Here is a 16,235-nt window from a genome sequence, read left to right on the forward strand (position 1 = left end):
GGGTCGCGCAGCGCTCGCTCCACTAGGCTCCTCTGCCTGAGGTCGCCGCCACTCCCACCAAGGTGATAGTCCCTGTGACTGCCTGCAGCCTAGCTTCCCCCTCACAGACCATACCTACTTCTGCAGCCCGGCTCCCACTCCAGAGCATCCCTACACCCGCACGGAGCACGCCGGCCGCTGGCGCGGTGCAGTCACGGAGTGTACCCGCTCCCAGTTTGACCGAGTCCCCGCCTGACCCAACCTGCTCATTTCTCACCCTTGGCATAAGAGCCGGAACACAGCACTGCTGCTACACAGCGGTCGCATCATTCACCAGAGGATGAGCCTTAAGAAGGAGTAGGTCCCTACACCTCACAACTCAGGTTCTGTGAAAACTGAGGGGCTATATTGTCGGGATTGTTAATCAAAGAGCACAGGGTTAGCACGAGGTACGGAAAGGGGAGACAGCAAAGCAGCCTGGCCTGCCTACTATGAGCACAGCCGGCCAGCAGAACAGCTATGCACTCAGTGCGGTCAGGTTTTAAAGTTTCTAAAATGTTTCTCCATGGGAATCAATACTTATTTGTTAGGAAACGCATTTCCATTGCGTGTCTGCCGAGGAGCACCACGAAGGAGGGAGGAGGACAATGACAGCATGCTGAAGTGAGAGCATTGTTCAGTGCAAAGCTTCTTCCAAAATCACTCGTCCAAGATAGCAGTTTTTCCACAATAAAAGGAATAAAGGGAATTTGAAACATAATACATAGTGAAAACCAGAACCTAGATGGGGGAAGGGCATGTGTGTGAAAATCGTGTCACCGCAATGAATGTCAGATAAAAAGGGGTCTGTCACAAATCCTCCACTAATCCAATAATGCGAAAACCTCTTGGTATCACTGAGACATAGCACAAGGTAATTTTTTTTATTTTTCATAAACCACTCTATACGTTTAGCCTTTGAAAGGCAGCGATGTTCCTATCGCAAAACCAGGACTTTGATTCTTCAATAAAGGCAAACTGATTTTCACATGTCAAATTTACTATGCATTCCTCAGCCAGTATTTTTACCTCGAAGAAGGGCCACTTCTCTCAACTTCCTCCAGTTGTCAGTTGTGTGACAACCATATTTAGAGGTAATCAGACAGGTCATATTACAAAAGTTAGTCAACTCATTTGAAACCTTAGCTCCTAAACTTAATGGTATGTTCTACACATTTCTAAAGAAAAGTGACTTACTAATTAATTCAACCTGCAAGGTAATACAGAGCTTTCTCTCTGCATATGTTCTTTCAAACTATTATGCACAAATAAGAGACTGCTCTTTTTTGGTATTTCTGTTACAGAGCTTTTCCTTGAAATGCCATGAACTAATTTAGGATCCGCCAGATTCTCATCTTGCGGGGCCACCATGTGCATTCTATATCTACGTTGGCCATACTTTTATTACTCAAATCACAACACTCTAAAGAAAAACTAATCCAGGATCCTTCCTAATGTAAGCAATTTGCTGTGAAAACACTCACATATAAAAATAAAACAATGTGTATTAATAAGACAAATACAATCAGAATACAAATGTGTAACAGAAGTGGCGTTCCATAAGCACAGCTGTCTTTAAGTCCAAGCTGCAGGCTAGAAATCTTAATTTCAACTGACTCTCTTGTAATAATGGGTTACTTTCCTCTAAAGCGGAAAGTCCATCTGCCCCAGGCAGATAAGTTTTGAAGCATTAAAATAGATAAAAATCTAACATTTTCTTTCTTGCATTGAATATGTGAATTCTAGTGTGCTATAATGTGAGAATTCCAACATATGACTATTATGGCATAATATCTCATAGCTCAGCTTGTCATTACTTCACTTGTAATTCTTATGTTAATTATGTTCATAATTACTATAAACAGATGTGGTAGAAATTCATATGACCTTTTACTGCAGAATGCATTTCTCAGTCTTTCTCCTTTATTTTAATAATATAGGTTAAACCAGAGTAAAGTATTTCTGACACACTCTGCATGTATGTATGTACATATTTAACATGAAACCATTTCTGCCTCATATTTCAGCCAAAGGACCACCTACATGCCAATACATTGACATGAAAGTGATGATAACTGAAAAGTCTACCCTGAAACATACCCCTAAATAACTGTGCTTACAGTGAACCTTTTTGATTAAGTATTGCTAGAGCCATCACTGAAGCCTAGGACTTAAATGGACCACTGCATTTTTATCCAGGACCTTTGTTAATGCAGCAGTATCCTGCTTTACAACTACAAGTACATAACAGCCATACAGCAATTTATTTTACTCACAGACAAACTATCACCGTCTGTACAGAAAACACATTTACAATAAAATCACTATGGATTTCATTAAGAGAAAGCCTACTCGAATTTCATTTCTTTGGACCTAATCTATAATTAGTGTGGACAGACAGGTGCAAACCCTTCTCCTCTACAGATGGCTACTGGAAATGGTGCAAAATAGCTCCTTCTGTTTAAACAACACACAGATAACCTGCTCTGCTCTTATCACTTACAATTACCTCCATTATACTGAACTAATGTTTACTTTAATAAAATGTCCACTGTTGTCTAAACATTATTTGGAAACTTTCATATTGATGGCAGAAAAAAAACTAAGATGGAAGTCAATGTCTTTTAGATTAAAATTTGCAGTGGAGGAAATAAAAAAAGCTTTTAAAGGACAGGATATTTTGACTTTGATTTTATGTCTGCTGTTCATTTTTCTTTCTCCACAAAACCACACAGTATGCTACTTCTGGATGTATTTGTGCTACCATATATTAAACTAATAAAGTTTATAGTAAGAACAGGATAACTGCATTTTAAAAGCAGTTCTTTAAAAAGGAACATCTATGTGGAAAACCAAGACCCTTTGCCTTAAAAGTTCAGTTTTTAATCTAACTCTTTTGGATCTCTGCTTTGAAACGACATGAAGACAATGTAATCTGCAAGCCAGTGTTTTAAGAATTTACAGCTAAATTCCTCATATTAAATTCAGTGCAAGTATCAACTTTTTTAATATTATAGGTTGTTTTTAAAGGCTGTATGAAAAAGAGCAGGCTGCTACTAGCTACATGGATGAAGGGTTTTTAATGTATTCAGGTTAAAAATAATTATATTTTCACATTTCTTTAGCCAAGACACAAGAAATAGCCCCTTCAAAACACCAAATTCATGTTTTATTTCAGCTATTAAGTCTTCTTGATCTCTGCATGACAACTTAAGTTTCTACAGAACAAAGAACAAGATCTTTTCCTCACCCCATCTAAAAAGTCTGAAGCTCCTGCAATAACAACATACTGATATCCTTATTCAATTAGCTAAAGATTTAACAGTAATGGACTGTGGCAAGTGGATTTGAAAGTTGAAAATGACAATTGCAAGCCCTTTCTCCCATCACCCCAATGCAAATACTGCAGATGCCTATTTCACCCAAAGCGTCTGGCAACGAGGAGTTTGCAGTCTGCACAGTACCTCAGTGAGGCGAGCTTCGCATTCAATGCCTGTCGTCTGAAGTTCGTTTCAGAGAAGTGAGAAACAGGATTTGACAGGGAAGAATGTCCTGAACTGACTAGCCACTGACCAGCACTCCAGGTGGAGCTGTTTTTCTCCCCCATTATTCCATAAACAATACTCCCAGTATAAAACCCCATGTGCACGCAGGCATACATAGTGTTAAGTGTACACAGATGAGAGACACCGTGTGATGTTTTACTGGTCCATTATTTAGGCACGAAACAAGTTAACATTAAGGTGGTCAAAAATGGTAGAAGGCAGTGTTTTACTTAAAAAGATTTTGGAAACTATTTAAAAGCTCAAAGCCTTTGAAGAAAAACAACTTGTGCAGCAGTTGCCAGGAAGCAGTGACCTAACACTGCTGTCTGCATTCCATTACAAACAGAATGGTTCTTGTCTCCCTACAGCATGCTCATGGCTCAAGAACCCAGCCGCTCACTCTTCTGCAAGCACAGGACAGAAAGAAGTCCTGCTATCATCTTTTGTACCCCTCACCTGACTCCAGCTTGCCAGAGGCACCAACAGATTTAACAGTGGGTTGGGTTTTTGGTGGTTTGGTGTTTTCTTGCACTGATGCATGGTTGAGCTTCCCATGACAGTGAAGGAAAATGACTCATTAATTGGAAATAGTAGCAATTATACTGAAGGTATGAAAGATATGATGAAACTGACCTTAAGAAAGTTATAAATTATCAAGCATAGTGTAAGTTCCTAATTAAAAACCTTTACAGCAAATCTGCAGTGAATCTCACACCTAACAAAGCCTTTGCCAACCTCATATTTTCACAGACTGTACAGTTACGAATGAGGCATACTCATGTCTTTTTCCTATTATCTTCCTATTGATGGGGAGCCACAGAAACACCTAGTGCTAAAACCAGAACGCATAAACAAGATGGACTAACTTTTTTACCATTCAGCCAAGCTGAAGGAAATTCCCTGATCATATTGGATTTCCTAAGGAAATCAGCCCAGAATAAACTGAATGAGGTTTTCAGACTTCCCATGGAAAGGTCAAGCATCAGCTTTAACAACCATTAGAAACCAGTTTCAATCCTCGCGGCTATCCAAATTCACTAAGCCGTTAACAGAAAAGCTGAACAGAAAACCTGGACAATAGAATTCAACTCTGAAAACGTCTTTAACGTCTTGCCTCAAACTGCAGTTAACAAAGTTGCTTATTTAAACTTTCCATTGCATCTGTCAGGCTGCAGAAAAGGAGACAGAAATCTAAGGCTTCAAGAGTGTAGTTACAAAAATTATACTCACCCTTAGCCCTAACATATTGTGTTTACAAATACAATAATTATGTTTTTAGCTACACGTCAATGGAAAATAGTTTCTAAGTCCTTCAAAAAGCATGCAAGCATTACTGTAAGTAGGAAATAAGTCAAAACAGATTAGTAGACCAAAAATGGGGAGGGGAAAAAAAAAAATCCTGCTTTGGTCAGCAACTCGGACCACCATCAGGGGATAAATCAATTTGCAGCAGCTGTGGACAGCCATTTAAGTCTGGGGCCTGAATAGATTAATTAGGAGAAACGATGTTAAAAGTTAAAGGGGTCAGCGTTACATTAAGCACACGAGTACTTGCATGAGCAACCGCTTGGCTGTACATACCAAGACTCGGAAGACATTCTTCTAGTTAAACAGGGCTACACCAATAGCCAAGCGTTTGGCACTTGCTGCTTTCCCAGGGACAGCACGGCAGCTCCCGCAGGCTGATTTTAAGAGGTATATACCCGTTCTTGCCCAGCCCTCGCCGCGCCGTGCTGTGCCCTCACCGCGTCCAGCATTGCCCGCACAGGCGGGCGCGCAGCCGTGCGCAGCGCACCTTGGGGCCGCACCGGCAAGCGAAGGCAGGCGCGTCCCGCCCGGCTGCGCTTGTCAATGGAAAACTTAGGCTGCTCTTTCGGTAGCCTCGCTGCCGCCGACTCAGCGGATCGCAGCCCGCTCCCGAGCTGTCTGCGGGGCGGGAGCTGCCGACTCCCGGGCGTCACGGCCGGGCGGCTGCGAGAGACGGAGCCTCTCCGTGCCGTGATTTAGGGCACGGCAGAGGTATGAGGAGGTGACGGGCAGAGCCTGCTGCGGACCGGGAGACGGAGGGCTGCTCTCCCAGAGAAACCCGAGCAGCTTCGAGGCGGCTATTCCCCACCGCGGCGATGCCGGGAGCCCCCGGCTGCGGCCGAGCAGGGCGGTCCCGCTGCGCCCGGCTCCGGCTGCAACCTGGGGGGCAGGAGGGGGAGGCTGCTTCGGCTCCTCATACCTTCGCCCTCCCTCCTATTAACTTATCAGTGAACTGAAGGAAGTAACATTTTAGCTCTTGGTTGGAGCATGAGCGATTTAAGAGCTGCGTCCGATTAGTTACTTTCGGTTTCTCTCTAACATCTAGGGGAGCAGAGTACAGGAAAGACAGATATTTAGCTATTTATTAAGTCTCCAACGGAGTCACGGGTGCCCCTGCTAGGGTGGCAAATCCTTCCCTGCCCTAAATCAAATTTTTCAACTTCGGCACTAACAAAAGGACTCGAACTCATCAAAAGTCAATGTCTCGTATAGTTTCAATCTAAATGGTCGGGAACGTGGCTTTCATCCATCCAATCTCCCTTATCGTGGGTCTGTTGCAAACTTATGGAATCGAACCCTTCAGCGTAGCCAGACGACATGACACAGATACATTGTATTGCAGTTTTGGACATGCAGCCCCTAATGTTATCCTGTCGTTTTAGGAAACGAGCTATTTGCAAGACCGCCGTGCAGCTAAAGGCGACGTGCACCGCCTAAACTATTTCTTGAAAATAGTCCGAAGAGATGTTGCCAGAGCTGCATAGACCTATGATTGCAGCGAAACAAACACGCGAAACAAAACAATCCCATCAGAAATATTTCAGGCACTCCGACTCACACTGGCCAGCGCTAGACCATGGAAAGAGGAGAGGCAGGAAAGAAAAAGGCAAGTCTTCAGAAATCTGACGCTATGGAATAATATGTGCCTGGGAGGGTTATTTTCTGAAAAACTGGGTTATTTGGTTTTTGAGCTCTTGAGCAGTATCCGCGGTGCTAGTTTGTAAGCCGGGGACAGAGCGTGTAAGGCTGCATGCAGCGCTAACCTGGCCCGGGCACAGCAGCAGCCCCGGTTCGCCTGGGTTAGTTACAGCCACAGGAGCCCCTCGGAGCCCGGGGAACCCTGCGGGAGAGGAGAAAGGCAAAGAAAAGGGGCTCAGGCTCCCCCCGCCCCGGCGCGCCCTGCCCAGCCCTGCCCGCGCCCGTACTCACACTGCAGAGGACCGGAGATGCCCACCATTCGCCACGGGCTGCGAGCTGCAAATAAAAGTTCCCGTCCTGCTCGGGGGAGAGACGGCAGCCCAGGCTGCTGGAGGGGCGAGGGGGTGGGAAAGGGGAGAGCAGCGCCGCGCGGCTTCCCTTCCCAGTCCAGATGATCCACGTCCACAAAAGTCAAAACGAGCTGAGGAGAAACTCCAGCTGCTCTTCCCCCCCACCCCCCACCACCCTCTCTCGCTCTTTTTTTTTTTTTTTTTTAAAGGAGGATCAGCTCGAGAGAGACTACTGGTTCCACGGGAAAGGACGAGAACCAAAAATAAAGCAAAGTCTCCAAGTCGAGATAGTTAATGCCCAGGTCCTTCTCCTTGCTGCCGCCGCCGCCGCCTCAGACAAACGTGATGTAGGAGCGCAGGGAGCTGCCGCTGTCAGTGGCGGGGTCTCTGCCTGTCCCCGAGCAGCCGCCGCATAGCTGAGCCCGCGGCGAAGCCGAGCCGTGCCGAGCCGAGCCGAGCCCGCCGCCCGCCCGAGGCTGCGCCGCCGCTCCGCTGCGCCCGGCTCCCGCTAGCAGGCAGCGTGCGAGGCAGGCAGCATACTGCCGGCAGCCGGGCCGGCCCCGCTACCCAGGTGCAGGGGGGGAGGGCTTAAAGCAGTGGGAGGTGATAGAGGTAGGAGACATCTGTGTCGTGAAGAGGTTAGTGGGGGTCAAGTATATGTTAACAATAGGCGAGCGCGGTCCCTCTCGGGCAGCCTGCCTACTCTTTCTTTCTTTCGCTCGCTTTTACTGGGTGGACATCTAACTTGCTCCCTAATGATGCCTCCCCGGCTTTAAGAGTCCAGACTGCCCTGCAGTAACCCAAGACAAACACTTTCTCTAGCCATCTGGAGAGCTCCTGGCTGCTCTGCCTGTGTCTCATCACTGTGTGAAGAGACAGCAGTGCTAGAAATCAAGCCACTCTCAGATCTACTCTCTAATCCCCTTCTGTTAGCTGATTTCCAGTCAGACTGTTTGCTTTTGCATTAGATAATAGCCTTAGAGAAAACAATTATCATTTTCTTTTTCCCTTTGTTTTTCCTCTTTCTAAAGTACAGTATCGAGGAAGGCCTCCCTCTCTTATTTTAAAAGAAATTTATAGTCTTTCATGGCTTGAAGAACCCAGATGCAATTTCACACTTTCCTGGAAGGGGATTCTGGATTCTTCTGAAAGCAGCGACATGATCACAACTGCAGTGAAAATTAATTACTATCATCTACAATTAATAGAAGCATGCCACCGTTTGACTTCGTGTTTCATTACATAATCATTTCGGTAGGCATCCATATATTTTCCGATTCATCAGTTATTCCCTTCTACGTGTTGCAGAGAATATTATTGTCAGTCACACAATTTACAGCAAACTGGTATTTCTGCTATCATGTTGGCAGTATATAAAGAAGGCATCACCACAAAAAAAAAAAAGGGAAAGAAAAGCGCATCAACTTCTTACATTTGCTTCAGAGTAAAAAAGTGCATGTTTTTTTCAGATTACAGATAATGTATTGGAACTGTCAGAAATGCTGGGACATTAGCTTCATTTTTTTTCCGATGTCAGATGTTAAGTAAAAGAGTAAGCATGGAATAGAACTCCTAATCAAGCTGTCTTCTTTATTCCTGTACATACATGTGCACACATACACGCACACGCATATACGCTATAGGCCTGATCTTGCAAATTTACAAATACTTAATTTTAAACACATAAATAGACCTATTGAATGCAAGGTGGCTTTCTGTGTGTTTGTCATAAAGGCATACACATTTCCAGAAGGGGGGGAAGCATTTGTATGTATATTTATATGCATATTTATAGCAGTATTTGCCTCTGCTGCTGGCTTTGACATTTTGGTTGATTTTGAAAATGTGTTTAAAATATATTTTCTTATCTGGACAAAGCTACCTTTTCTGCAGATATTTAAGGACGTGGAGCTTTAGTGAACTGGTCAGTCTCTTGTAATACAGGGTCAAATTTATGTTGAAGAAAATTCAGCTCCACAGATCATAAATCAGGACATGTTTTGGTCTACTGTGATTTCAGTTTATAAAGATGGTGAGCAGCTACAACTCTGGCATTAAATTCTAATTTAAAAACTATCTGTTTTACAGAGGTCTATTTCAAGGCCAAAATTTTGGGAGAATCTTTGAAAAAGTATCTTCAAATATTTAAAAACAATCTAAAGATAGCAAATTTTGCAAGGCGTCTTTTGTCTACAGCAGATTTAGAAACTTTAGTTTGAAAATCTTTATGGCGTGATACTTTCATTCCACTTGTTCTATGTGTAAGGTGAAAAATAAAGAATATGTTTGCCAGCGGTCTCAGAACCTGTTTTGATGAAGTGTCAGGGACTTCATGAACACCGAGTCCTAATTCTCAGTTAACAGCTTTAAAATAACCCTGCAATGCTTCCTCTTTAGTGTGTACCTTCCCTCCAGATGATCAATCAGCTTTCTAGGTATTACTGTTCAAATTAGTGGAGGAGCATCAGCTTAGATTTAGAAACTCGGGAAAATAAGAGTCTGAACTGTTAGCAATTTAATATCTATGAAGTTTATAGACTTCTGTGGTCTTTTTCCATAATGAGAAAAATACAGAAATCACCTATTAAATTCTCAGCCCTGGCCTCATCTTGTATGACATTTCCCACTGTTCCCAGTAAGGACAAAACCTTCTCAGATAATGGAGTGTAGTAGAGAGCATTAAATGCCAACTGCTTCACAGCAACTATACTTTTCTTAGACATGCTGGGACAATTGATGTGATTTCTAAATAATAAAAAATTGTAGCCACTGAGTCTTGTCATTATATTGCAAAGCTGATGATTGAAACCTGGCTTATTGCAAACTTCTCTTATCCATACCTTTTTCTTTTCTCTGTTTATTTCCTGGAGAATGTAGATATGTATTAGGGAAAAAGGAAAAGTAAACATGTTCTTCAGAAGATGAATTCATGTTTCAGGAAGGAAAAAAAAATGCAGCCTCACAGTAGACCTCACAAATACTTGGTAACTTTACACCCTGCAGTTTTTTTCTCCAGACTGTAGATGCCATGTCTGATTTGACATATGAAGGATTTACACTGTGTATCACTGTGTGACATTGTGTGAGAGAAAGGCTGGTAAAAGTATAGTTGCACATGGAAGTCAGAAATATCCTGCTAGGCTGTCCAAATCTGACTATATTTTGATTGTACAGAGACCGATCAAATGTTCAGAGCTGAAACATGGCTCAGTCTTTACTGTGAATAATTATACTATGGGCAGTCATCTGCACTGAAATTCTTGGAAGAGAACTTAAATATCAACTCACCTCATTGCTGTTTAAAAATAGAGACAAGTATGTCCCTCCTAATTGTCACTGCCTTGCAGCTCGGAATGTTACACATTGTCACATGTTCCCTTCCAGAGCTCATGCTCCTCAAACACTTTTCCAGTCAAACTGTGCTGCCTTTAGGTCCATCCTTGGTTTTCTGGGGATGTTTCTCTGTAAACGTGTCTTCCATTTCCACTTCCAAAAGCTCACTTTCCCAGTTTGTGAGGTGCTCAAGGATCTCTCTATTTGCTTCTGCTGAAGCTGGATTGGACCTTGGCATCCAGATCAGGGCTGTAGGTAGCTCCTACAGCATTCATTTGACAAGCTCTTATTTGGATGGAGTGACGCAGTAAATATTCATTTAAAACTAATCAGTCAGATAGAATGCTAAGCTGGATCATTGATAGCTTTAACTCACAAACCTTTCTCTTAACCATATCTTTCAAATTTTCCCTCTAATTTGGAAGTATATTTTACATATTCATGTGGGCCATGCTTCTTTTTCACCTCTGTCTGTTTGCACTTTTTGTAGGTTGTGCAGTGCAGAGGATTGCAGTGGGATGGAGGCTGCTGCAGGATTCACACCAATGTTGCATACACTTCCTTCAAAAAATCGTTTTCAGTTTAGCTGGGAGTGCAGGCTAAATCCTGCTTTGACCCCTGCACAGAAAAGCAACAAAGACTTAGGAAATCCTGTGTTGCAGAAATGCTGCCCCTGCTCCAGGGCTTGGTGAGGGCTGGGACAGGTAAGCCGCAAGTTGCTGGGTGCTCTTTGCAGCTCCACGTACGTGGAAAACATGCGCCAGGACTAACACTTGATAATGTGAGCAGAAAATATGCAGCAGCAGGATAGATCCTCACCCTTTAGTATGCAAAGCATGTCCACTAGGTGATGTACATGCTGCAAGAGCTGACATATTACCTGCCTTTCTTTCTGTGCACACTATTGTTTACCCTTTGGTAGTGAGGAAAATGTATTAAGTTCTTTTCAAATAAAAAAAAAAAAAAAGAGATGCTATGTACTTTCAAGAGGTTATAAGCTCCATTGATGTACATTTTGACATCTTCTGCTTTTCTAATGGGATAGATTTTAGCTCTGCTTCATGTATATTTATTTGGGATATTTCTTAATTCAATTACATGCTAAGGATACTTTTTGCATTGTTGTTTGCCTTTTGGCATTGTCAGGAGTCCTAAAACCACTTTAATTTTTCAGCATTCTGAAGCACTTTGCAGAATATATGCACAGTGACAGAAAAAGGGGAGCTGGGTTATTTTGGAAAGATCACATAAACAAAAATAATATATTGGCAGTCATTTGTGGGAATGCCAGCTTTGTCACTCATTTTCAGTGAAATATGGCTTCTTATTAAAACCCAGATCTTTTCAAGAAAAAAAATTCTACTGGTTAAATAAAGCACACCAAGCAAAAAGAGAGAGAAAAAATTATTTGAAAAGTTTCTTTTTTACAGAAGCAAAAAGCTTTTCTTTTCTGAATCCATTGTCTGTGTTTTAATTATGCAAATAAATATATATTGAATATTCATCAAATTAATATTTAAATTTATTTTTAAATATAAAATATTTATTTTTAGTGCTGAAATATTTTTGTCTGTGCTGAAACCGAGAGAATAGATTGTGCTGAAATAATACAGGCTCAGTGCTTCTTCTGTAACAAACACGAAAACACCAGAATGGAAATAATAAATTTGGTTTTCATCAATGTCAAAGTGCAGGAAACATTTTGCTGTTGAGGTTCCTGGAAGCAATAAGTGCTGTATTAACTGCCACGCAGCACACACACACACTCGCACATGGGATACCTCGCCTAACAAGGGGAAACCGTTGCCCTAACATACATGCATACAGTTCCTTAACTTCCCACCTGCCGGGCAGCCACCTGCAATAAACAATAGTGGTCTAATATCAGACAGTAATAAAATAAGCTGCCATGAAGCGGTTTGCCTAAACACCACTAGAAGTCCCTCAGAAGTTGAGCTGCAGGCTGAGGAACCCTTTCCTCCAAAGTGGAGGGGGGACCTTTCTTAGGACAACCTCTGAAGGCCAGCACATTCCCTTTTTAAATGTACCTACTGTTTAACTAGAGACAGCAACCATCTGTAATGTACATAATGGTGCACAGCTACTATGAGGTAATGGATCCAAGGTGCATGATCTGTTCCAGGTTTCCTTTTGTATATACATAGTCCCTCAGTGCTACGTCTCCTAAAAAGTACAGTGACATTTTGTATATGGAAGGCTAACAACATAACTCTCTTATCTTTTTCACTGACATGTTGACAGTACATTATTCCGCTTACAAACATGCTTAAATTGGGAATAAAACTGCATTTCCCTGCTGGCTGTAACTAACCAATATACCAGTCCTGCTCCCCTATTGAAAATCTGGCTCATTCAGATTTCATAAAGAGAGGTAAAGTCCTCTCCTGGTATATCAGATCTCCATGTCTCCAGCTGTAAATAAAAACAAATTGGTCTAAGCTGGGAACTCTATTAATATCATGACCTCAGTATGATGTAACTGAAACCGCATTTTCCACATCCCCCCTAACCACTGTTTATATTTGCATCAAACTAAATTAAACAAAGGTAGATTTTAAAGCAGCTGTCTTGAAAGAAAGTATCTTCTTGAAGACAGCTTTTATTGTAGCAATTGCTTTAAAATCCATATGTCTCTATAACCTGAGAAACTCCCCACAGAGGTTCAGAAATTCTCTACAAGCCTCCTAGATATGCTAGTAGGCTAGTTCCCTTTACATTGTATTTGCACTGGGTTGTGCATATACTTATATGTTTTAACTGTTCATATGTGAATCAAAAGCTTGCTCAGATATAGTTAATCCTTCCATGGCTATGTTAGAATTCACAAAACAACAATTAAAAAATCAAGTACTAATGAGGATGTAGTTCACTGCTTAAGCTGAAAAATACATATTAACAAAGTAGATACTTTATTTTTAAAAAATCCTAACAATCAACTATCATAGTGAACAAAGATGGTATTTCAAAGTTTAAAAAAACTCAGCTAGATAATTGAGTCTGATATTACTGCATTTGTTGGACTCTATTTCAAGCCTGGTCTATTTTTAGAAGAAACTGATGAAATCTGGTTTTCTCAGGAATTGTTATTTGCAGATCAATAGCAACTTAAAATGTTGTCTAATATGCACATCGTTACAGGGAAGATGCTTTGATACATCAGTCACTTATTATTTCTCCTTTCAGACAAACAGGAAAAGTAGAAGTAACAAAAAAATTGTCTTACAGAAGAGAGAGGTATTTTTCCCCTTTCACTGGCAAAAGCTTTCTTTTTGAAAACTTTTAAAGATGCAAGTTAAGAGGACATAGGAAGTAAATAAACTGTAATTCAGAAATATTCAGAAAGAACAAAGCACAGTGTGAGACATGCTATTTATGGAACAATGAGGAAATAAACATAACATTTTAACACTACACAGTGCAATGCACAAAATTACATTTTAAAGGGAAAGTGGCAATGAGAATGTCTAAGAAAATCCACAAGTTGTATGATTAAAGAGCTAAATTCAGCCACCTTTAGTTGAATTTTGGTGTATGATCCATCAGTTTGCAGGAACTTTTCTTAAAATTAGGTGTTGCTGCATGTGTCAAAACTTCATGTGAAATGCCATAATAATTTATTGCCCGTCTGCAGAAACAACCTGATTCTGTCTCACTGAAATAACTGACATGTTTGGCCACTGATTTCCTAGGAAAGGAGCTGAACTAGAACACTCACAAACCTTATTACTAAATATACTGTTCTTTTCAAATAATGTTTTTTTTAGCTCAAACTTCTTTTCCTCTTACATAATTACTTTCCTTTTAACCATGGGCAAAACATATAAACATATTGTATTTGATAGTTGTGTCCTACATAACAGTAACCAGATAAATCAAATTTAGAAGGCATTTTGAAAAATTTCAAAACTAGAATCTATCTTTAGTCTTCAATATATAAACATGTTAAAATATAGAAAGGAGTACTTTCTCTGATTTGACTTGTGTTTCTTCTCTGCCAGAAGTGGCACAGCTTATAAATTGTGTCTCTAAATCATCCAAGAGACCCAAGAAGCTGAGACTTCAGAGCTGCTTTCACCACCTGTAGGATGAGGTGCTGCAAAAGGTCCAACCTACAGCAATCCCTGCCACTTTGTAAGCATCTTAACAAGAAAATAAGCTTTTTGGAAGCTCTGATGTCAGAAATAAGCATTTCTGATTAAATATCCTCATTTCTGATATCGCTATGGTGTCTGTGAGTTTGGGGAAGGATATTGATATCTGTGTTGTACAGAGCCATGTAAGTGGCAGCTGGCTGTCAGTCTCAAGCCTGTGACATCTTCCCTGGGTTAGCAGTCAAAGGAAGAACATTTAGATGGTTTTGTTCTTCAGCTCTGATATAGCAAATCTGCAAGGAAAATTACGAAAAAAGTTTCAGATTTTAAATCAGGGTTAACGACTCATTTGTATTTTTCTATTTGATGACATGGCATGAGCTTCCACATTGTCCTTTTCAAATTTCTGTGGTTTGTATAATGAAAAGGTTTTCATACTGACCAGATCACTGTGAGAAGGTGATGAATACTTATTTCCCTCTTCTCACAGTGACTGATTATTCAAACTTTATTTAATAAAAGCATATTTCTCTTAATATTTTTGCCAGGAAGCTTCCCAGTCTTGTTTGTTTCTCTTCTTGTACAGTTTTGAGGAAACTGTGTACATCTCCCCAAGCCCTCACTTTACCTTCTCAATCCATAAACAATCTTCTAGTGAAATTTACTACATGGTAGCAAATTGCAGTTCCTGATGAATTGTAAGCTTCAGTGATTTCAACATGAAGTCAGTTTCTCTGTTTTCTGTGACTTCTGTGAAATTGATTCCTTCATATTTCCAATTTCAAAGCTGGAGATTTCTGTTTATTAAATTTAGCATTCTTCAACAAAATTATCTCCTTATTGGTATTACTGTCACTCAATCAGCATTTCAGAGGTCAGTAACAGTGGAAAAACCTGAGGGAGTCTAATATACTTGCCCACTCAGATATATCAGAACAAGGTTTCCTAATGAGTTTGCATAAACTTTGGGATTCACTCCAATAGTTGAAGAAGAAAGTTTGAGGATTCCTAGAGTTAACATCTGTTCATCTGAAGACCTTTAAGCAGAGCCATATAAAATGGCAGATTTTCTTGGGGTTGGTTGTTGTGTATTAGGGGTTATTCCACATCACAAAAGCTATTGATTTAGGCCTCACAAGCTTTGTATATCTCACAGAGTATCTAGCTCACACACACACATATACACACATATATATGCATATATATGATCATATGATCATATATATATAAATATAAAAACTTTTTTGTTTTGCGTCTCTGTGGGATGAGTGAGAAGCAGGATACCTACACATCTTAAAATCAAAGAAACAGAAGGAAAAAAAGAAAAATGAGAAGCCTCAAACAAGCAATTGGGCATTTTTCTGCTTCAGATGCTGCTTTCACTATTCTTTCCTAAAGTCTCCCATTGAATTTTGTGTATGAGATTTCTCTGATTTTTTCCCCTAGATATTACAAGATATCTGATTTCATCCCAAGGTTTTGGAGCTGCTTACTTGGAACTCTTGTACCTCTATACCGCTCTTCCATTGAGTCAATATTAGGGTCCCTAATGTTTCTTTTGTGATAACTTCACTTCTAAAATGCAAACTACAATTCTTAGAAAAGCGATACAGGAAACCTGAAGAGTGGTTAATTATGGGCAGGTAGCCTTGGACCTCCGCTGTCTGTGCCTGCTGAAGCCATGGATGGTCACTGATAAATGCCTGAGCTATCACAGTGGGATCACCACAAACCTGTGCAGCAATAGTGCAAAAGCCACATGTGATTAGTTTGACACATCTGGTTTCTGCGGCGATGCCAGTGCGTCAAAAGGACACCAGCTTACACTTTGGCTTTGATGACCACTTCTGCTGACAAGAGTGATCTCCATAAGTTTCCACATGAGCTTAATGTGAACAGATTTTGCAATAGGGGAATTCATCTGGATTTCA

General features: G+C 41.0%; 1 protein-coding gene across 2 annotated transcripts in view; it reads right to left on the reverse strand.

Annotated features, from left to right (window-relative positions):
* Positions 1 to 7,300, reverse strand: part of RUNX1T1 (RUNX1 partner transcriptional co-repressor 1) — a 115,438-nt gene extending 108,138 nt beyond the window's left edge. The window contains exon 1 of one of the 2 annotated variants that reach the window (XM_085053179.1): positions 6,801 to 7,300. Coding sequence is in view for 1 of the 2 variants with exons in the window: in XM_085053180.1 (XP_084909306.1) it covers positions 6,801 to 6,828 (28 nt within the window). In the remaining variant the exon portion in view is untranslated. The remainder of the gene's footprint in view (positions 1 to 6,800) is intronic. The other variant, XM_085053180.1, reaches the window with a different exon arrangement.
* Between the last annotated feature and the right edge of the window lie 8,935 nt (positions 7,301 to 16,235).

The sequence above is a fragment of the Lichenostomus cassidix genome, chromosome 2 (assembly GCF_008360975.1).
Source record: "Lichenostomus cassidix isolate B80296 chromosome 2, HeHo_3.0, whole genome shotgun sequence".
Lineage (NCBI taxonomy): Eukaryota > Metazoa > Chordata > Aves > Passeriformes > Meliphagidae > Lichenostomus > Lichenostomus cassidix.